This window comes from Passer domesticus, chromosome 28 (genome assembly GCF_036417665.1).
Source record: "Passer domesticus isolate bPasDom1 chromosome 28, bPasDom1.hap1, whole genome shotgun sequence".
Lineage (NCBI taxonomy): Eukaryota > Metazoa > Chordata > Aves > Passeriformes > Passeridae > Passer > Passer domesticus.
Window position 1 is genome coordinate 2,822,981 of NC_087501.1, and position 21,220 is coordinate 2,844,200.

The 21,220-nt window shown below is 58.3% G+C and overlaps 4 protein-coding genes across 5 annotated transcripts; 2 read left to right on the forward strand and 2 right to left on the reverse strand.

The window, feature by feature from the left end:
- Nucleotides 1-331: 331 nt before the first annotated feature.
- Nucleotides 332-4,526, reverse strand: BAG4 (BAG cochaperone 4). The gene is made up of 4 exons (XM_064400309.1): nt 4,269-4,526; nt 2,839-3,078; nt 2,013-2,258; nt 332-1,665 (listed from the first exon to the last, which is right to left on the reverse strand). The coding sequence occupies exons 1-4, from the start codon at nt 4,524-4,526 to the stop codon at nt 1,177-1,179; spliced, it is 1,233 nt and encodes a 410-aa protein (XP_064256379.1). The 3' UTR covers nt 332-1,176.
- LSM1 (LSM1 homolog, mRNA degradation associated) lies at nt 4,441-6,406 on the forward strand. 2 transcript variants are annotated; one of them, XM_064400314.1, is made up of 5 exons: nt 4,441-4,570; nt 4,735-4,803; nt 5,294-5,409; nt 5,934-6,041; nt 6,197-6,406. In XM_064400314.1, the coding sequence occupies exons 1-5, from the start codon at nt 4,525-4,527 to the stop codon at nt 6,242-6,244; spliced, it is 387 nt and encodes a 128-aa protein (XP_064256384.1). In that variant the 5' UTR covers nt 4,441-4,524; the 3' UTR covers nt 6,245-6,406. The 2 variants fall into 2 exon arrangements, with proteins under 2 accessions (XP_064256384.1, XP_064256383.1); XM_064400313.1 differs by having other exon boundaries at nt 5,934-6,406.
- A 3,204-nt stretch (nt 6,407-9,610) lies between these two features.
- STAR (steroidogenic acute regulatory protein) lies at nt 9,611-12,920 on the forward strand. Its single transcript, XM_064400310.1, has 7 exons — nt 9,611-9,711; nt 10,480-10,593; nt 10,810-10,937; nt 11,021-11,179; nt 11,600-11,784; nt 11,953-12,046; nt 12,132-12,920. Exons 1-7 carry the CDS (start codon nt 9,648-9,650, stop codon nt 12,237-12,239), a joined length of 852 nt encoding a protein of 283 aa, XP_064256380.1. The 5' UTR covers nt 9,611-9,647; the 3' UTR covers nt 12,240-12,920.
- On the reverse strand, nt 12,899-21,154 carry ASH2L (ASH2 like, histone lysine methyltransferase complex subunit). The gene is made up of 16 exons (XM_064400306.1): nt 20,997-21,154; nt 20,763-20,832; nt 20,382-20,527; nt 19,622-19,710; nt 19,225-19,319; nt 19,049-19,144; nt 18,750-18,845; nt 18,504-18,579; nt 16,565-16,658; nt 15,451-15,668; nt 15,110-15,277; nt 14,835-15,028; nt 14,410-14,502; nt 14,190-14,288; nt 13,820-13,879; nt 12,899-13,466 (listed from the first exon to the last, which is right to left on the reverse strand). Exons 1-16 carry the CDS (start codon nt 21,098-21,100, stop codon nt 13,359-13,361), a joined length of 1,806 nt encoding a protein of 601 aa, XP_064256376.1. The 5' UTR covers nt 21,101-21,154; the 3' UTR covers nt 12,899-13,358.
- Between the last annotated feature and the right edge of the window lie 66 nt (nt 21,155-21,220).

Sequence of the window (21,220 nt, forward strand, 5' to 3'; positions counted from 1 at the left end):
TCAGTCCTGAGCCCACAGCCCTGTCTGGGAATGTGGGATCTGCTGGCTGCCTCCAGGGCCTGGGCTGGCTGGCAGCACACAGGGCATGGCCAGGGCACTCCCAGCCCCAGGCATCCGAAATCCCTTCCTGACCCTCTTCCACACTGGCTCTAGAGCCACAGCTGGAGGCTCCTGGAGAATCTGCACTGCCTGGGAGGGGCACCCTGGCACCCCAAAACAGCCTTCTCAGATGTTCTGTTCATTGGTACAGCCAGGCTGGAGCTTTGGTCTGAGTTAAAAAACCTTCCCCACCACTTCTCTTGAAAGAAAAAGAGACTTTGAGACATCTCAATTACAAAATAACATTTAAAACTGGTCAGGGTTTATTATTAGGTGCCACACAGAGCAGTGAGGGGCTGTGCAGGTGCTAACCAGGAGGCTGGAACAGGCCGAGCTGTTCCCTCCCCGTGGTGCTGCACAGTGGGACACAGAACTCGCAGGATGGAGAGGGACATGAAACAGAGGATTCTGACCCGAGTGACCTGGAAATCATTTCCAAGCATCCTGCCTTGACTTGTGCTTCTCCTTTCCAGTGGCAGAAGGGGATTTCCAGTCTGCTGCCGTGCCCACAGGGACACCCCACACTGGCTGTACCACACAGGAGGAACAGCAGGATGTGACATGTGCCAGCACAGTCCCTCCCTCCAGCACTTCAGTGCTGCTCCTTGAGTGCACTAAACCCAAACAACCCCTTTGAGGACACACGGGGCTCATGGCAAGGGAGCTGAAGCTGCAATTACAGGCAGTGAGGACAAGCCCAGAGTCTTGGTTGGTGGCTGCACATTGCAGCACATCTGACGAGTGTTTGAAGACTGGCTGTGGCTGTAGGAGGCACCCAGAGACTGGGCCTGGCCTGGGGAACTCTGTACACAACCCCACAGGGCTCCATCCTTGGCCCAGTTCCTTCAACATCTTCATTAAATACTTTTGCTGCTTCAAACCTCTCTCCATTTGTCCTTTGCTGAGTTGTTTGTCGGGGCTGGGCTTCTGAGCTGGCTTTTTGGTGGGTTTGATTTGATTTGTTAACTCAGGGCTTATTGCTATTCCATTGTCAATAGTGCGTAGCAGAAAGAGCTGAGATTGAAGAGAACTCTTTGGAACCTCAACACCAGGCTGTGTGTTGTGGCTCGTGTGCTTTCACAATCCCTTTCTTTCCAGTTTTTCCAGTATGGCCTGAATCCTGTGGACAGACTCTTTCCTGGCCTGCCGGACACTGTCCTGGCCCCCAGTCTCAATGGAATCCAGCTCCAGCAGCAGCTTGGTCAACATCTCCTCCAGCAGCCGGTAGGATTTATCTGTCTTTTTCCCTACAAATTCATCCACCTCTTCCTCCAGCCGTTCAGCCTCCCCCATGACGTGCAGGATCCTCTGGATCTCCGGCTGCAGGGCTGCAGGATGAGTGGCAGGCTGCTCAGCAGCTCTGAAGCCCAGCTCCTGGCTCCTGGCCACGGGCTTCCGTGGGCCGAGGTCGTAGAGCTGGGGCTGGGCACTGTACTGCACCCGGGGCTGGCACGGGGCAGGCTTGGCCACCCTGTGCTCGTTCAGTGGCCCCGAGAGCCGCTGGCTGCCATCAGAGTAGTAACTGTGCTGGCTGGGGCTTTGCTCGGGTCTGTCGTACACAGAGTCCTGCAGGCAGAGGGAGAAAACATCTCTAAGTGCATTTCTCTCCAACCCACAGGTTTCTGCTCCCATCCTGCACCAACACTGGATAGGGCTGGGGATGCTGGGACAGGGACCTGTGCTCTGCTCCCCACGTTAGAAAGCAACAACCCAGCAAGGGGCACCTGCCCAGAGGAGGAGTGTGAGCCCCCATCAGGGCTGCTACTGCCTGGGCACCGAAAACGTGGAGACAATTCCTGATCCAACCCGGAGAAAGCCTGTCTGACCCATTTCAAGACCCACCCAGGACATCCTGTCCTTCACAAGAATCCCAGCCACGGGTTGGAGTCTTCTGTGTGCAAACAGGACCTCACCTGTGCCTGTGCCTCCCAGGAGGGAGGGTGGGAAGGAGCCCCACTGCCGGTCCAGGACGGGTGTGAATCCGACATGTAGAGGCTGCTGTGCCCCGAGGCCGGCCAGGCGTAGCGAGGCTGCACCCCAAAACCAGAGTGGGGGCCCCACGAGTCCTCCAGGGCTCGGGGCTGCGGCACCGGGCCCTGCCCCGTGACCCCTGAGTTGCTGTCTCCGTATTGGTACTGCGGCACCGGCATTGCTGGGGTCTGCAAGGACAGGAACAGGCGTTACAGGGGGTCACTGCCAGCCCTGCACCCTCACACAGCCCTGGCACAGGCGTTACAGGGGTGTTTCAGGGGGGTCACTGCACCCTCACACTGCCCTGGGAGCTGGGACAGGCGTTACAGGGGGTCCCTGCACCCTCACACAGCCCTGGGAGCTGGGATAGGGGTTACAGGGGGGTCACTGCCAGCTCTGCACCCTCACACAGCCCTGGGACAGGCGTTACAGGGGGTCCCTGCACCCTCACACAGCCCTGGGAGCTGGGACAGGCGTTACAGGGGGGTCACTGCCAGCCCCACCCTGTCACACAGCCCTGGCACAGGCGTTACAGAGGGTCACTACCTCCTCACGCAGCCCTGGGAGCTGGACAGAACAGCCACAGCTCAGCTTTGCCGCCCCATTCCCACCCTTCTGACCCAAAAGCCCCGGCTCTCCAGAGAACACCGTGACCACCCGTTTTGCTAAGACTAAAACCAGCCAGGACAAGGCGCTCAAGAGCCGCGGCGACCCCCCAGCCCCACCAGCCCCGCCCCACCCTGGCACAGCCCCACCAGCCACCCTTACCTGCGGCGGGGAGTAGGCGGGGACCTGCTGCCTGCGGAGGGCCGAGCCCTCGGGGGGGCACTCCGGGGACACGTAGCTCCAGGCCGGGGCGGGCGACGGGGGCCGGTAGAGGCCGGCGGGCTCCGGGGGGTAGGGGCTGCGCGGGGGCCCCGAGCAGTAGAAGCCCCGCGCCTGCGGCAGGCTGGCGTAGTGCGGGTACGGGGGGCTGTAGGCTCCGTTGGCATAGGGGGAATCCATGGCCTGGGGACAAGGGAAGAGCACAGGGAAGGTGATGGGACAGGGATGCGGGCACAGGAACAAGGTCTGGCCCTTCCTGCAGCATTTAGCCAGGAGGTTCTTTTGCCCTCCAGCTGATCTGCCTCGGTTTTAGACTTTTCTGGTCTAACCTGGCTGAGCTCAGGGGGAGGTGTGCAGCCCCTCACACTGAGCAGCTCCTGGAGGATTCAATGCCAGCACTGCATCACCAACAGGAGGATGGAAAACTCCCCAGGAAAGTTCATTTCACTGCTCATTCTCAAACAGAGAAGCTCTGCTAGGCAGTGTTCAGCTCCTGGAGCTGCAGCTCGTGTGGGTCTCTGTATGAAGGTCTGCACACCCAGGGCACATCTGAGGATTTACCTGGATCCATCCCATAACTGACGTGTAGGGAGTGTGAGTTTCCACCTGGTGGCAGAGAGGTGCTGAAGGACAGGGTTTCAGGAGCTCGGGGAATGACTCCCTGCACCTTCCGGCGAAGCAGAGCTCCACCCTGAGCTGCTGCCCGGAGCGCAGGCTGGGCAACCTGTGCGCCGGGATTTATGGAAGGGCCGGAGCAGCCTGACAGCCCCGAGGAAAAACCAAAGCGAACCGAATCGAACCGAACCGAGGCTGGAGAGCAGAGCCTGCTCCGGCAGGGCAAACACGGAATTTACACGGCAGCCCGAAACCCAGCTGCCATCAACCCCTCAGGTAACGGACCCGGCAATGCCAGCCGTGCCACCGGACCCGGTAACGCCAGCCCCGGCAATGCCCAGCCGTGGTACCGGACCCGGCAATGCCCAGCCCCGGGGCCCTCCCGGTCCTCACAGCTCCGGGGTTCCCGGGATCTCCGCACCGGCACAGGCGCCCCAGAAACCTCCCCGTGAAGCGGCTCCGCCGGCAGCGCCTCCCCGCGCTCCCCTCAGCCCCGTTACACGCCCGGAGGGGCCGCGAGCAGAGCCACGAGAACCGGCGGGGCTGGGAGGCTCCGGGCCGGGCCGGCCGGGGACCGCCCTGCGGGCCGTTACCGGGGCAGGGCCGGGCTGAGCGCTGCCCGCCCGCCCCGGGGGCCGTGCCCTCGGGGGCCGTGTCCTTCCCGAGGGCCGTGCCCTCCCCGGGGCCGTGTCCGATCCCGTGCCGTGTCCGATCCCGGGGCTCTGTCCGATCCCGGGCCCGCCCCTCGCCCCCGTTACCTGCGCGGCCGCCGCGGGCGGGCCCGGCCCGGCCGTGCGGGGCTCCATGGCCGCCGCCAAAGCCACGCCCCCGCTCTCCCCGTGCCCAATCGGCGGCCGCGCCCCTCTCGCTCCGGCCAATCGGCGGCGGCCCCGCGCGCACGGCCGGCGCGGCTTAAAAGGGCAGCGGCGGGTGGGCCCCGCCCGCCGCGGGCGGTTCCGGGGCGGCGGCGGCACCGGCGCATGGCGGCGCTTCCGCTGCGGGCGCGGCGGCACCATGAACTACATGCCCGGCACGGCCAGCCTGATCCAGGACATCGACAGTGAGTGTCCCGGCGCGGCCCGCCCCGTCCCCCCCGTGGGGCCCGGGCTCCCGCTCCCCCGGGTCGTGCCCCGCGCCCGGTCCCCTCTCACCGTAGCGAGCCGCCCCCCGTGCGCCGCGGAGCCGCGGGGGCCGTGCCCGACGCCCCGCTCTCGTTTCCCGCAGAGAAGCACCTGGTGCTGCTGCGGGACGGCCGGACGCTCATCGGGTACCTGCGCAGCATCGACCAGTTCGGTACGGCCGGGATGGGGATGGGGAGGAGGAGGAAGAGGATGATGAAGAGGAGGAGGAGGATGATGAAGAGGAGGAGGAGGGAGCCGTGCTGCCTTTGCAGTGTGGTTGTGCTGGGGTTGGAACCTCGGTGTCCTGTGCCCCGGACCTGGCTCTCCGCGGGGGTTTCTCCCCCCGGGCGCGCCCCGTCCCGCGGTGCATCCCGCGCTGGGGCTCCGGCAGAAGGAGCCGGGTGATGTCCATGCTCCGTCCTTGCTGGAGTTTGCAGCACCAGCATCGCCATCATCATCATCTGTGCTGCGGTGGGCTGGGGGCTCGCTGGGTGGGGAGAGTGTCGGTGCCTTCGGTGACCTCGGTGCCTTCGGTGACCCGGCTCCGGGCAGCCGCCGAGTGCCGGGGCACAGCCGGTGCTGCCCCGGTGGGACGGGGGACGCGGCTCAGGCACAGTTCGCGGTGGAACGTCCCTGGTTTTCTGTCTGTCTCGTTGCTGCAGCGAACTTGGTGTTGCACCAGACTGTGGAGCGCATCCACGTGGGCAAGAAGTATGGGGACATCCCTCGGGGCATCTTCGTGGTGAGGGGCGAGAATGTGGTGCTGCTGGGGGAAATTGTAAGTGCTCAGCCCCCGCTGCAGTCTGGGCCCGGGCTTGAGGGGTTGTGGTTTGTGTGTCTGTCTGCTGTGAAATGTGGTTGCTGTTGTGTTGGGCTGGGATTGGAGCTGCCTCCAGGGCTGAGCCATCACAGAAGGGCCAGCCTGCAGGGCAGGGCTGCCTCCTGCTGCCACAGCCCCTCTGCGATGACACAAGGAGGAAGAATGATATAGAGGGAGCTGTGGGGAAGCTCCAGCTTGGGTGGCACTGCTGGAGGGTGGCACTGCTGCCTGCCTGTTTCCTCCCTGCTGCCTCTGCCCCAGCGGGCACCATCTGGGATGAGTCAGGAGCTGAGCTCTGTTTGCTTTGGGGTCCCCAGGAGCCCCTTCCTAGGGCTGTGCTGGGGATCCCTGCCCACGTTCCCACCCCTCAGAGCACTTCCAGCACCTCTGTTTCCTGCCAGCCCCACCAGCTGGGGCCCGTGGAAGGCGGGAGGGCTCGGGTGATGGTGCTGCGCAGAGCTGAAGGCTCCTTTCTCCTGCAGGACCTGGAGAAGGAGAGCGACACGCCTCTGCAGCAGGTGTCCATTGAGGAGATCCTGGAGGAGCAGCGGGTGGAGCAGCAGGCCAAGCAGGAGTCGGAGAAGCTGAAGGTGCAGGCGCTGAAGGAGCGGGGCCTCTCGGTGCCGCGGGCCGACACGCTGGATGAGTACTGAGGGGCTGCCCCTTTCCTGCAGGGAGCCAGGGCTGCTCCAGGACCCGCCTGGGCAGGCACAGACTGCCTCACGAAGGCGGCTTTCATTTTCAGATTGTCTTTTCCGTGGTGCTGGTAACTGTACACAAATCATGCCTTTAGTCTCCTTGTGGAGAAGGAGATGAGGAGGGCCCAGCGCACTGGGAGTGCAAGCATTTGTGTTTGGGAGGCAAATCACTGCTCCTCGGGTTTGTTTGCTTTTTCCTCCTCACATGACTCTGGGTGAGAGTTTTCCTTGACATGTAAATAAATCCTTGATCCTGACATCGATGGCTTTCCGCTATTCTGGTCCTGCCAGTTCCCCTCTCTGAGGACGAGCACCCCTCAGGTCAGCTCTTGTCCCCTCCATGTGCTCTGCAGGGACAGATGGCACCCCTGGTCCAGCCAGGGGCTGGGCTCACTCTGGAGAACGCTGGAGCCTGTGGCAAGATTCTGCTCTGAGATAGAGAGCAGAACCTGGGTACCCTGTACCCCAACACAGACCACTGTACCCCCCAGCCAGGCTGTGCCACTCCCCTGCAGCTGAGCCTGCTAATCACCAGCTGAACCCACTAATTACCTGCTGGTGAAGAGCTGCTGCAGCTGGGGCACGGCAGAGCTGCTGCTCCAGCCCCTCCTGGCCCCTGGAGCTGCTGCAGCTGTGCCAGGCTGGAGAGTGCTTTGCCCTGCTGTGTCCTGGCCCTTCCGTGGGGAGGAGAGTCCTTGGCCTCGGGGCTGGCTTTGGGCAGCTGCCAGGCCCCAGGAGCCTGCTGGGTGTGGGCAAACCTCGGCAGGGACAATCCCTGCGGGACTGGGGCTGCTGCCCTGGGCAGTGGGGGGGTCTTTGGGTGAAGGGTCCGTGCTGGGGGGACAGAGGATGAGCCCAGCTGTCCTGACACAGCTGTTGTGGCCAGTGCTGGCCCAGGGACCACTCGCTTTGGGGGGAAAACATTCCTGCCCCACTGGGCTTGAGTGGGTGTTGTGGGTTTGGGGGTAGCAAAGGTTTAAACAAGGAGATGCTATTTCTTGTTTTAATTAATAAAAAGCATTTATGGAGCTGGCGCCTGTGGCTGGAAAGTCTCTGGCAGGCAGGGGTGGCTCTTTGGGGGTGAGGAGGGATCAGGGCAGCGATGCCCATGGTGGCTGAGGGGAGGCAAGAGCTGCCCAGCCCCAGTGGTGGGGTCCCAGCCCTGCAGCCCACAGCTTTGGGGGGCATAAGAATCTGGTGGGGGTCAAGACATGGACCCACTCTTGCTGCTCTGGAGCCCATTATCTTATCAGGGTGTCGGGTGTGCCCTCTGTGGCACCGGGGGCTGTGGTTTGTCTGTGCTCTCCAAATAGCAATTCAGCCTTGGGATGGGGGGACAGGGTCACCCTGACAGAGCTGCCCTGCTGCAGCCCCTGCAGTGGGAACGGGCTGGGAGAGGGCAATGTTCCCAAAGGAGGCTCAGCTGGGCAGGGTGGGGGGCTCAGGGCAGCCTCAGGGTTCTTTGATCCCTCAGCCTTCAGGCCCTGGTGAAGCTCCAGCGCCTTTGGTTGGCATAATTTTGGTTTTTGTACATTTTGTACTTCAAGCCCTGTTAAGTGAATGCAAATGGAGCTGTGTGGTGACTTTGTGCAGGACCCTCAGGGGGCTGTGGGGGCTGGGGTGTCCCAGTTAACCAGATCCCCCTGAGGGTTCTGGATGCCTTTTTGGGGTCTGTGTCCTGCTCTGGGGCCTGGTCACCTGCAGCATTTCCTCACATGCTGTGGCTGTGCCTGTGTCCCCTCCTGAGGGCACGGCTGGGGTCGTGCTCCTCCAGCCTGGAGCCAGAGGGGCGGCTCTGCGTGCCTTGTTTTGGTTCTTCTCACAAACAACTGCGTGTCCTTGTGCCGAGGCCTCGTGCTGGGAGCGGCGGCTCCATCTGGGATAACAGCCCTGGATCGCTCACAGCCAGGGGCTCCCGGCCCCTGGGGCTGTGTGTCCTCACTCCCGGGGCAGGGGGGCTGCAAGGGCTGGGGCACAGCAAAATATTGGGGTGTTTCTGGTGTCCCCGAGCACCCAGGCCTGTCAGCGTGTGCTTGGCCAGAGCTCTGGGCTGGGCACTCCTGGCTGAGATTCGGGGGGTCCAAACCCTCCCCACGAGTGCAGGGAGGTGGGAGCAGGTGGGGGAAGCCCAGAGGTGGGGAGAGCTGTGGCATGACCCGGGAACCACACTTGTGGGAGCACGGCTGCAAAGAGGAGGGCCCAGCAGAGCTTTTGGAAAGGGACAGTGCAGCTCCTGGTGCCTCCAGCACCTCCCTGTAACCCCGCGGTGCTGACCTGAGCCTGAGGTGTTTCTGGCACACAGTGGAGAACGGCAGCCCTGCAATGGTGAGGAACATCCTGGGGAGCAGCAGGGGCGTTCTGGAAGGCAGGTGGGACTCAAATCATCTCAGGAAAGCTGGGGACAGGCGGGGGTTGACAAAGGGCTCCCCGGGCCGGGCTGCTGGCGCAGTGAGGGGGTGACCTCCCCCTGGGCCAAGCTGTTGAAATGGGGGAGCAAGGCCAGGCTCCCTGCAGGAGGGTGCAGGGGCTGACGTCAAAGGAAGCAGCTGTAATTCACAGGTTCCTGGGAGTGCTGGTCTCCAGGCCGTAACTCATCCCAGAAATGTCATTTCAGCCTTGAGCGTTATCGCTGCTCCGCCGTGTCCCACTGCTGGGGCAGATAACGGGGCCTGGGGAGTTGGGGGCTGCTTGGGGCTGCCCCTCACTTCAGCCCCAATCTCTGCAGCTCAATTTATTTAATATTCAGCGTTCTGTGGGCTGTCCTGGTTCTTGTGCACAGTGCGTGCACAGAGGCTCAGCCTGGCTCGTTATTCCACAATACGAGATGGCGTTGTCCATCGTTATCCCTCATTATCCATTGTTACCCACCGAAGACTGGACTCGATGACTTGGAGGACTTTTGCAGCATTAATGATTGGACTGTGCTGATCTGTTATCTGTCATCGTCCATGTCATGGGCCCCAGCCCCGTGTGCTGTGCTCTGTCCCGGCAAGGATGGCTGCGAGGCAGGGCAGGAGCAGCTCGGGGCTCTGCCGGCCGGGCGGCCCCGGCTCCCCTCACGGCCCCGGGGCTTTGCCCGCCGTGCCCCCGGCCCGGGCAGCCCCGGCTCCCCTCACGGCCCCGGGGCTGTGCCCGCCGTGCCCCCGGCCCGGGCAGTCCCGGCTCCCCTCACGGCCCCGGGGCTGTGCCCGCCGTGCCCCCGGCCCGGGCGGCCCCGGCTCCCCTCACGGCCCCGGCCCCGTGCGCCGCGCGGGGAGCGGGGCCGGCCTTGGCCCGCGGGGCCCGGCCCGCAGTGACGGCTCTTATCTCGCGGCTGACGGGGCAGAATCCTTCAGCCCCGCGTACTTAAGGCCGTGCACGGCGGGGCCGGGGCAGAGCAGCGCTCGGAGCGGACGGACGGGCACCGCGGCCGCCACCGAGGCCACCACCACAGCCACTGCCACCGCCGCTGCCACAGCCACATCCACTGCCCAGCCCACGCTCCAGCCCCTCAGGGAGATGCTGCCAGCCACGTCCAAGCTCTGCGCTGCCATCTCCTACCGCCACCTGCGCAACATGACCGGTGAGTCCGGCTGCGGGCCGGGGCAGCTCCTGTCCGGCTCTCTGGGACAGGACAAGGCTGGGGTAGTCCCTGTCTGGCTCTCTGGGACAGGATGAGGTCGGGGCAGTCCCTGTCCAACTGCCCAGGGCAGGACAAGACCGCGGCAGTCCCTGTCCATCTGTCTGGGACAGGACAAGGTCCGTCTGTCTGGGACAGGGCAAGGCCAAGGCAGTCCCTGTCCGGCTGCCTGGGGTTCGGGGATTCTCTCCCTGCTGTCACAGGCAGAGTCAGAGCTTCTGACAAAAGTTTATTAGAGAAGCTGCTGTTGAGTCACAGGCTCCAGAAAGGGCTCTCTGTCTTCCTAAACTCCTCAGAGTGGTGGCTGGGGCCTCGGCGATGCTCTCCCCACTCCGTAGCATGGTGGGTTCTCTGATTTGCTGTCCCTGAAACCCTGAGACCTGTCACTGGGGCCTGAGGGCTGGCTCATGTCCCTGTGACCAGCTCTGGGTCACACTCCCTCTGGCTCTGAGGGTTTTGTACCTCTGTGCTCTATTTCCATGCTCTTTCCTGGGCACCTGCATGATGCTCCTCAGTGTTTTTACTGCTGCATGGCTTAGAGCTGGAGCCAAGCTCAGGATTGCTTAGGACAGCCTACCCCATGGCAGCCAGCTGCTCCCTGTGCCTGTAGGGACACCGAGATGGTGACAAGCAGGGACTTTTCCATGTTGTGGGGGAAAAGCCCATGGTAAGGGCCATGTGGTGCTGGTGGGTGACACGCTCTCTCCCCAGGTCTGAGGAGACAAGCTGCTGTGGCCATCAGCCAGGAGCTGAGCAGGCTGGCCAGCCGCAGCCCAGGACCCAGCGCCTGGATCCACCAGGTGCGCAGGAGGAGCTCCTTGCTCAGTAAGTGACACCCGAGGGGTCTGTTCCTTCCTGCTGGGGGGACACCCTCACAGGCTGGGGGAAAACCTGCTTGAGGGTGGTGCTTCTGCTGAACCAAAGGCAGAGTTGGAACTGGGTGTAATGCCCATCCCCTGGGCACAGAGAAGGGTATTTTGTGTAGACAAAGCTCATCTGGCACATTACACTGCTCTTGCTCAGCCCTGCCTCTGTCTGCAGGCTCAAGGCTGGAGGAGAAACCCTTCAGCGAGATGGAAATGTCTTACATCAAGCAAGGAGAGGAGGCCCTGCAGAAATCCCTCAGAATCCTGGAGGACCAGGACGACTGGAAGACAGAGACAGTGGCGGTGGGTGCCGTGCCCCGGGGCGCTGCCTTGCAGCCCTCCCGCTGCGAGCAGCTCTGGTGGTAACCCTGCCATCCCCTCCGCAGGGCAACGGGGACAAAGTGCTGAGCAAGGTGCTGCCAGACGTGGGGAAGGTGTTCCGGCTGGAGGTGGTGGTGGACCAGCCCCTGGACAGGGTGTACGGGGAGCTGGTGGACAACATGGAGCAGATGGGAGACTGGAACCCCAACGTCAAAGAAGTCAGGGTAGGAGATGTGTCAGAGCTGTCACAGCCTGTGTTCTGTCCATTTCCTGCTGCAGATGTAGAGGAGGTTTTGCAGTGTCTGTGTGGCTGCTGCAGCAGAGGCGAGTCTGGAGCAGCTGCTGTGTGACTAATTCTGCAGGAAAGGCACTTTCCTGCAAGGAGCTGCCAGTTCTGCTGGAAATTTGGGCTGATCTGGGGAAGAAATAGCCCCAAGGCACAAAGAATCAGAGAGGCAGTAAGGGAATAGCTTTTCCCTCAGGAATTGAAAACAGTTCTTACCTGGGGGCGAGCAAGTATTTGGAATTATTGTCACTGTCAACTCTTTGTCAGACCCTGTATCTGAACACCTGCTAACCAAAGGCAGCTTTTAGCTGTGCTTGCAGTAAACATTTCAAATGAAAGTTTTAATTCCGAACTGCAGATTCTGGAGAAGATTGGGAAGGACACGGTGATCACCCACGAGAAGGCGGCCGCGACCCCCGGGAACATCGTGGGGCCACGGGACTTTGTGAGCGTGCGGTGCTCCAGGAGACGTGGCTCCACCTGTGTCCTGGCTGGGATGTCCACCACCTACGGGGCCATGCCCGAGCAGGAGGGCTTCATAAGGTACCCCCTGCTCAGCCCCGTTATGCCTGTGCAGGGAGGGGATTCCCTCAGGGCACTGAGGTTTCTGGGTTTCTGTGGGTGGCAGGAGCTGCTGCAGAAAGCCCAAAGTGCATTTCTGAGGCAGAAAAGTCCAAGTTTAGGTCTGACCTGGGCCTCTCCCCCAACCAGGGCTGAGAATGGTCCCACCTGCATGGTCCTGCGCCCTCTGCCTGGCAGCCCCTCCCAGACCAGGCTCACCTGGCTGCTCAGCATCGACCTCAAGGTACCTGGGCCTGGAGGAGCTGGGGGGAGCTGGGGGCTCTGGGGGAAGCTGGTTCTGCTCACAGGCTGTGTCTGCTCCTCCCCAGGGCTGGCTGCCCAAGACCATCATCAACCAGGTCCTGTCCCAGACACAGGTGGACTTTGCCAAACACCTGCGGCAGCGCCTGGCCCGGCCGGTGCCTGCAGCCTGCTGACCACGGCCTGCTGACCACGGCCTGCTGACCACAACCTGCTGACCACCTGTGCAGGGCTCCCTTCCAGGGCCAAGTATGGAATCTTGTCACTTCAATCAGCCAAGGCCTTTAATAGCTGATTCCACTAATTAATATATAGTTCTAATCAGTTTATTTATTGAAGATTATTGTGTAAGTGCAGGACTAAAAATTTAATTCCTGCAGTTGCTTAACTGAGCATGTGCTGGACCAGTCAGCCAACTCCTCCCTCCCTAATTACTTTCAATGAATAAATAAACGTTTAATTAGTGCTGTCTACAATTAAAGGTCTGGGCTAATTAGTTATTAGGGAGACAGCTGACTGGGAAGTACATCCTCAGTGAGGAAAACAGAAGCCTAACTGAACTCAAATTTTACTTTCCCAAATTTTACTTTCCCACAGCACGCACTTAACAATTTTGTTTCCTTTCCCCTTCAAAGCAGCTCTAATTTATTTTTTCCTGTACCAACACATAAAAAATGTCAAATTATTTATTCAGCCAAAGCTCTGCAATGATGATCATTAGCAGGAGGCCCCATGTAACTCCTGTGCACAGAGATCTTCAGCTCAAAAGATCTCCAAGTGTAGCTACTCTGAGTTTCAATGTCACTTGTAACAATTTACAAGACAAAAACAAGAATAAAAAGAAGAGTTAAAGCCTTTATTTTTAAACTGGTTTCCAGTCTGTGGGGAAAAAAAAATACAGTTTGGACAGAAGCCCAAATTTCAGTCTTACATGCAGCCGTGTTGTTCCAACAGAGCCATCCTGGCTGGGAGCTGTTGGTCACCATCAGCCAAACACTCCTGAGCACAGGGGTCACTGCAGCCACACCTGGCAGGTCCAGCTACACCCCGAGCTGCCACAGCCCAGGAGAAGGTTCTTCAACACCCCCTTCTCCAGCAAGGGCCACTCTAATGGGACTGGGGGCTCCCAGAGAGGCCCCACACTAGCACAGAACACCCCAGAACTGCCCCCTGGGGCAGTGGGGAGCTGTGAACACACACACAACACCTGCCAGCCAGGGTGCATCCACCTCAGCCTCCTGGGTCCTTGGCTGATCACTGAGAGGGAGATGGATGCTCCTCCACGCTGCTGGGGTTTATGGCTCCCAGGGTGGGCTCCTCCTGCCATCCACCTCTGTCTCCACGTGGTACAGGACATCGGCCAGCGTGTGCTCCACCACGGCCCCCCAGCCCATGTCACTCATCTGCAGAGGGAAGGAAGCACAGTTACCTCCACTCCTGCACAAGGAGGGAGCACACAGCCCACAGCTGTTTCCCTCCTCAAAACAGTAGTGGCAGGGGGGAAATTCCTCTTCAACAACAATTCAGCCCCCTTACTGACAAATGAGGCCAACACAGGCAACAATCTGTCAAGAGGAACAAGGTAACAGCACCTGGATATCTGTCCTTATATATATTTTAAACACAATCCTTTTGGCTACACTCCCAGGTACTGAGACTGAAGGACAGGTACAGGTGTGGTATGAATCACACCAAAACATCTCTGATTTAAACAACGAGGCTCTCAAATGGGGGGAGAAGCTTCAGTTGTACTTACAGGATGGTAAGTGATGTCTCTCGGTGGATACTTGAAATATGGTCCAAAGTTTATGGAAACCTGTGGAAGATACATTTTCATTAAATGTAAAAATCCAGGAAAATCTCTTTAGTCTTCTGTCCTCATCCCTTCCTACTCTGAGCCTCCCCACACCCTGTACAAGCTGACAGGAACAAACATTGCTGATGTTACTTCAGCAATTTGATAATCTTGTGACACCTGTGAACAGCAAGATTGATCCTGAGTCACTAAAATTGTTCCCATCTTTTCAGCTGGCACACTCCCTGAGTGCCCACACCTAGTGCATGAACACACTTTGGGTGTGAAACTGATGCATTTAGGGATTCCCTTTCAAAGACCCCTCACTTACCGTGCAGCCTTTGTACAGAGAGATAGCAGGAAAATAAACCCCCTCAAAGATGTCCTTAAAGGCAACTCCTTGGCTGACACCATTCTTGAAGAATATGATCTGAAAAATAAAGGGTTTTCCCACTGATGGTGGCTGTTAGGACACAGCAACCCTGACAAGATTAATCCCTGCTCCCTTTCACTCAGGCCAGGCACGTGCTGAAATGACAGCAACAACTCACCTGGCTTCCAGGGGCTTGCTTTAGGCTCTTCTCTGCTTTGTCCACAAAATCCTTCTCTTCAAAGTACAAGTAGCTTTTGAATTTGATCAAAGCCTGAAACAGCAGCAAACAATGTCAGGAACAAGCCTGAAACCTGTCACCTGTCACCTGCCCTGCTCAGGGCCAGGCGTGCCTGGTGTCAGAGTACCTGTGAGGAGTGATTCCCACAGCTCAGACATTTCAGAGCCAGGAGGGGAAGGTGAAAGGAGATGTGGGCAAACCCATCCAGGAGTATTTTGCTTTCTTGAGATCAACACTTTGGGCCTCTCCCCCACGAACCACAGAGGTACCGAGAGGCAGGATGGGAAGGATGCAGGGAAAGGGGCACGAGTGAGGCCATTTTCCAGTTTTCCACCTGCCAATCCAACAGTAAACTTGCACCTCACCTTGTCTTTGTAGGTGTCAGGCAGGGATTTGGCCGTCTCAGTATCCTCTGGAAGGTTGATGTAAAACCCCAGGACATCACCCTGTCCGTAGCCAGAGGAATAGTGTTTCCCTATGGACTGGTGAAACTTGGTTCCCTTTTTGCTGCGCCAGGAGTAACTGAACTTGTCGTATCCCAGAGGGGCCTGGAGGTTCCCTGTGGAAACAAACGCTTCATGGTGAGCACAGGGAGTGTAGCAGGACCACCTGCTGAGAAATGCTTTGGAAAATTATTTACCCAAGGGCTGTGACCAGCCTAATCTGGCAGCTGTGTCTGGAGGCATCTCGTCCATGGAGATTTCGAAGTACCAGGCTCCCTTCCGCACGCCGTGCGAGGCCCTCACCATGGAATAGCCCTTCTCCCCAACAACAGTCAGCCTGTCGTCAGAGATCTTCAGCTGGGGAGCTGCAGGGGAGCACACGAGCATGCACTTGTGATTTTTAACGTGGTGATGCCAAAAGGCAAGTGAACACACAGAGGTGGATTTAAGCTCTGCACCTGTGAGCAGGGGCAGCTGAAACAGCTCTGACTGGCCTCTGGAAGGAAAGCCAACCTGCACAGACTAACAGGCTCTGTACCTCGGTCATGCAGCGCCAGGAGGACTCGCTCATACAGGCAGGCTCTGTACAGGTCCCCAGGAATTGGTTTTCCTGCCCAGCAGTCCAGCTCCAGCTTTTCAGGGTCGGGTGCGTGGGGGTCAGGCTCGGCCAGGATGTAGCGATACCCGTCCTTGTTGAAGGGGTGCTCCAGAGGGTACCCGTGGGGGGGCAGGCGCTGAGCAGCAAACAGCGGGTCACTGAAACACACAAACCCCACGCTGGCATCTCCAGGTGCTGTCACTTGTCACCCCAGGACAAGCCCTGCAGAGGTGTCCCTGTGCTCGATGCTGCACACTCGTGTCTCTGAAATGAGCGGTCACCCACTGCAAATCACTTATAGCCTGTGACCCATCAGTCATCCATGACATCATCAGTGACATCACAGGGCTCTGGAGTGACCCCCAGACACCCACGCAGGGCAGAGACAGCTGGGAGGCAGCTCAGGGCATCACAAGTGCCACTGTCCCTGACTGGTACCCAACCCTGTGCCCAACCCTGTGCCGTTTCTGTGTCCATCTCCACACCCATCCCTGTGCCCTGCCCACCCCTGTGCCATCCCCATGTCCATCTCCACATCCATCCCTGTGCCTTTCCTATGTCCATCTCCACACCCATCCCTGCACCCATCCCTGTGCCATCCCCATGCCCGTCCCTATGCCATTGCCATGTCTATCTCCACAGTCATCCCCGTGCCATCCCCATGTCCATCTGCACACCCATCCCTGTGCCATCCCTGTGTCCATCTCCACACCCATCTCCACACTCATCCCTGTGCCCTGCCCATCCCTGTGCCATCCCCATGTCCATCTGCACACCCATCCCTGTGCCATCCCTGTGCCATCCCTGTGTCCATCTCCACATCCATCCCTGTGCCATCCCCATGTCCACCTGCACATCCATCCCTGTGCCATCCCTGTGCCCATCCCTGTGCCATCCCTGTGTCCATCTGCACACCCATCCCCGTGCCATCTCCATGTCCATCTGCACACCCATCCCTGTGCCATCCCCGCACCCATCCCTGTGCCATCCCCGCACCCATCCCTGTGCCATCCCCGTGCCCATCCCTGCCCCTCCATGGCAGCTCTGCTCTCACCTCCGTGTTTTCTTGGCCGTGCCCGTGGTGCCCCCGTCCTGCTGCTTGCGCTTGGCCCCTCGGCCCTTCCCGCTGCCCCCGGCAGCCATTCCCCCTGGGCACACAAACCAGGCTGGCTCAGGAGCTGCCGCTCGCCCGTGCCCGCCCGCCCGGGACCCCCAGGGAGAGAGGGCACAGCAGCCACACCAAACCAGCTCGTGGGCTCGGGTGCCTTTGGCCACAGTTACTGAGAACCAGACTTCACTGCCAAGGAGCACAGTGAAGCCCACAACTTTCATGTGGCTTCTGGTCAGCTTTTGAGGTGTCTGAATTTGGAGCAGAAGCTAAAGGAGACTGAGCAGCGAAACAAGCTCAGTCTGAGCTTTTCAGGTGAGAATTAAGAATCTTTTCTGTCATCAGAAGGTTTATAGGCAGCAGCACTGGGATCCACTTCAGAGGCATTAATATTATTATTGGAGATTCCAGTCACAGCCCAAATCTATTTCTGCAGAAGCAGCAGAAACCCACCCTACAGCACAGCCACCAGCCAGGTGACCCTGTGCTGGAGGAACACTGACACCAACCAGCAACAAGCACTCAACGTTCAATTTCCATCTACAAAATAAAATACACCTGAGTGGAGGAAAAATGAAAAGCAAGAGGTGCTTCTCTTCAGTACTACTGAAATCAGTTCTATGATTGAGCAGCAAATCAGTTTGAACTCAGCACTCAGTAATAAAACTGAGGGTAGGAAAAGCTACGTGTCAAACTTAATCAAACTAATATCAGCATGTTTTAATAAATTAAATCATACATGCATTTTATCATCCTGCTATTTCCAAAGATATCACTGCTGATTTATAAGGAACACCATGGGAATTTCATGTACTGTAGATAAACACCTGCACAAACCACATTCCTGTGGTAACTAAAAATCCAGTCAGCTCTTCCATTACCAGCATTCCCTTACAGGGTAAGGGATCCAAACCATCCAGGGAATGCCATATTCTGCACAAACATGACCTGATCCAGCTGCACTCCCTGATTTCAGTGCAGACAAACATTCAGGCTCTCCAGTTTGTCAGCAATTACTTGCCCAAAAAAACAATTACTTGTCCAACAAACCATTGCACTGTAAATTTCAGATCAATTGTTTAAGCATTAAAACTACAACATCAAGTCAACTGACACAAAAAAATAAACCTAAGTGTAAAATAAATAAACAAAACCTTTAAACCAGTCAAGTAGGGCAGAATATGGCAATTAAAAGCTTCTAACTACTAAGATTAAAGACTGGAATTGCTGGTTTGTATTGAAGTCCAACTGCAATCACATCAGGACACGCTTTCATTTTTGATTGACTTTGGCTTCTAGGAGAATCGAGCAAGAAAAGCTTTGCAAACAGCAATACTTAAGTTTTAGAAGCTGAAAGGTAAATATTCACCTCCCAGAGAGGCTCCACCTGCAAGAACAGAAGTGGCACCACATGTTTGTCAGTCTCCCAGAAATGAAATCAAAAACAACCAGTGCATGACATGGAAACAACACACCTGAGATATCTCCACCTGCCTTAAAAAGACCCAAATACCTCCTGTCTGTACTACTGGGATGTATTTCATACAGATTATTAATATATAAACCAATTAACAGTTAATTTACCGCAGCAATGCTGCCCTGAGTACCTTCAGCAAGATGGGAAACAGGAAATCTGAATAACTCAAGGAGAGAATTTAAAACCATTCTAGGAGCAAAGCGACAAGCTCAGCCTCCAGCAAGCATTTGATTTATCTGGTCACAGCAAAGAAAGGGCTGAACCTTCCCAAGACACAAAGTTCATCTTTCTATAAAAAGGCACAGTGAGACTGTTGTGAGCACAAGCACAAGCTCAGTTCACAGGACAGTTTAACTGCACAATGCAGCTCATTCCCAAATCCCAAACCTCTCTGAGTAAAGAACTTGCCATTCAAGCTTCCACTGGTGGACACGGCGCTGTTCTGCTTCTGGTTGTCATAAGCTGGACCAATATTGGCAAGATCCTGCAGGAGATCAAACACTCTGCTGTACACACGTGGTCAAAGGGAACACTCTGAGCCTCAGCAGGGCACTGCAGGTGCTGGCACAGCTTGGGCTCACAGCAGAGACTGAGCAGAAAGGACCCCCACCCCCCTCTCAGCTCCCCACCTTCCTCCTGTCTCCCATCACATACCTGGTCTAGAAGCCCAAATTTGGGGTAATCTTCCTCTGGGTCTTTACTGCCTGGGTCTGGATGCTCTTTCACCAGGAACACGTCTCTTTCTTTACACTGAAACAAAGGAATTTTAGTTACACAGGGTAAGATGATAACAAATTCATGAACAAGTGTTTAAATTCCAGTAGTTTCTATTAATATGTATTAGGTACATCAGCAGCTTCACCCTGCAGCTCCAAGCCCAGCCCTCAGCACACACAGATGTCAAAAACCCAAACCTGTGGGAATTCTTCCAGGGATTTACCCTCAATCCTTACCATGGTTTTGACAATATTATTGGGCCAAGTCATTTTGCCAGGCCTCTGCCGCGTTGTCATGCACTCCCAGTATTTGTCAATAAAGGGGATAATATCCTGCAGGAACAGACAGCATTTGTGTGAGCTCCTGCTCTTGCTGACAGCAGCAGTGAGCCCGGGGTCCCAGAGAGCCAGACCTTGTCCTTGGAGAACATGGTTTTGGGGTGCTCGTCCTGTGTCCTGGACTGCCACGTCAGGTTGGCCAGAGCACTAAGGCACATCTCCTTCAGATCTGGGAAACAAAACACCCCAGGCCTGCAATTACACTCGGGGGGAAGATCAGACACAGTGATCACCCTGAGAAACTGCCAAACCTCCCAAATTATCTCCTCACTCAGCCCCCCCGAACCAGCCACAACACCTTCATAAATCAGCAGCAAAACATTTTTAGAAGAAGCCACACGTGGTGTAAATATGGGATTTTGGCTCATTTTCCAGAAGTCTCAGCAGAGCCCTCCCACTGATTCAGACAAAGCCAGCCCTGCAGGACGAAGGTGCACAAAACATCTCCCAGGGAGCTGTTTCCAAACTCACTTGCTTGCTTCCTCAGGAAGTAGGTGTTGCCACTGTGGTGGCACACGTTGCAGTGGAAGCTGTAGTTGGTCATGAAGGGCAGGCACGACCTAGGGAAAGGCAGCTTTGTCAGCGCTGGGTACAGTGGGATTATTGTATAAAGTTAAAGAATCCCAGACCCTGTGAGGCTGGCAGAGCCCTCTGAGTGCAGCCTGTGCCCAGTGCCCACCTTGTCCCCAGCCCAGAGCACTGAGTGCCACCTCCAGGGGCTCCCTGGGCACCTCCCCTTGTCCTGTCCCTGTCCCTGGAGCAGAGCCTCACCCCTCTGGCTGTCCCCTCCTGTCAGGAGTTGTGCAGAGCCACAAAGTCCCCCCTGAGCCTCCTTTTCTCCAGGATGAGCCCCTTCCCAGCTCCCTCAGCCTCTCCTGGAGCTCCAGCCCCTTCCCAACTCCATTCCCTTCCCTGGGCACTCTCCAGCCCCTCAATGTTCTTCCTGGAGTGAAAGAAAATTATTTATTCTTTACTACACTGGGTTAAGAAACTAATTATTCCAACTTAAAACCCAAGTATTCCTTCCCTCCCTAACACCACAGACACCTTACAGGCTCAGCAGCATTTCACGGGGGTGCCTTTATCACGGACAAAGCTTTATTTACACAACACCAGTTGTGTAAATACCCGTTCCCAAGCGTTCAAGGCCACGGGCAGCTCCTCGGGAACTCAAGACTCCGAACACCCCCCTCTAAAGCCCCGTGCCGGCCCTGCCAGCCCCATCACCTACGTGGTGTCGATGCCGAAGGTGTCAGCTGTGAACCACTTGGTGCAGATGCCACACTGCAGCTCGATCTCGCCCAGCTGCCGCGCGTTCTCCTCGTCCCCCGAGCCCCCCTGGGCATCCATGGCTTCGGCGCCGTCCCCGGCGGGGTCCTGGAGGCGGAGCAGAGGCAGGAATGCAGCAGGGGCTGGGGAAACATTCTGCCACCACGGGAATAAATCCTTTCCCCTAACCCACGGCGTGCCGCCAGCAGGCTGGAGCTGTTTTGTACACTCCGCTGGTCAGGATGAGCCGCACGGCCGGAGATTTAACTTCCAAAAAACCCTTTAAGGAAGCAGCGCTGGCGCTAAGGGACTGCACCAACCCCGCCGTGCCCACGGCACCTACCAGCGGCTCCTTCCCGTTGGCAGACTCGGTCTCCAGGGCCGCGCTGGCATCCACCACGGCGGCGTCGCCCCTGCCAGGGCACAGAGATCAGAGCGGAGCCGGGGCCTGGCGGGACCCCGGGCCCGCCCGGGGAGGGAGGGACTGAGGGAGGGCCGCGATCCCCATCCGCGTTCCCATGGTAACGGGGCCCGGGGAGCGCGGGGGTGCCGCGGGCCCGCCCAGGGAGGGACGTACCCGGTCTCGGCGTCGGTGTTGGGCGGCTCTGGCGGGGCCGGGGGCTCCGGGGCCGGGGGCGGCTCCGGGGGGGGCTCGGCGCCCTCAGCCGCCGCCGCCGCCATGTTCGCGCCGCTGCCGCCAGAAGCGCGGAGATCTCGCGAGACTGGGCGCGCGCGGGGGGCCCCGCCGCGGCCGAGCGCGCCCCCTGCCGGCGGCCGCCGGGAGGGGCGTGACGTCACCCC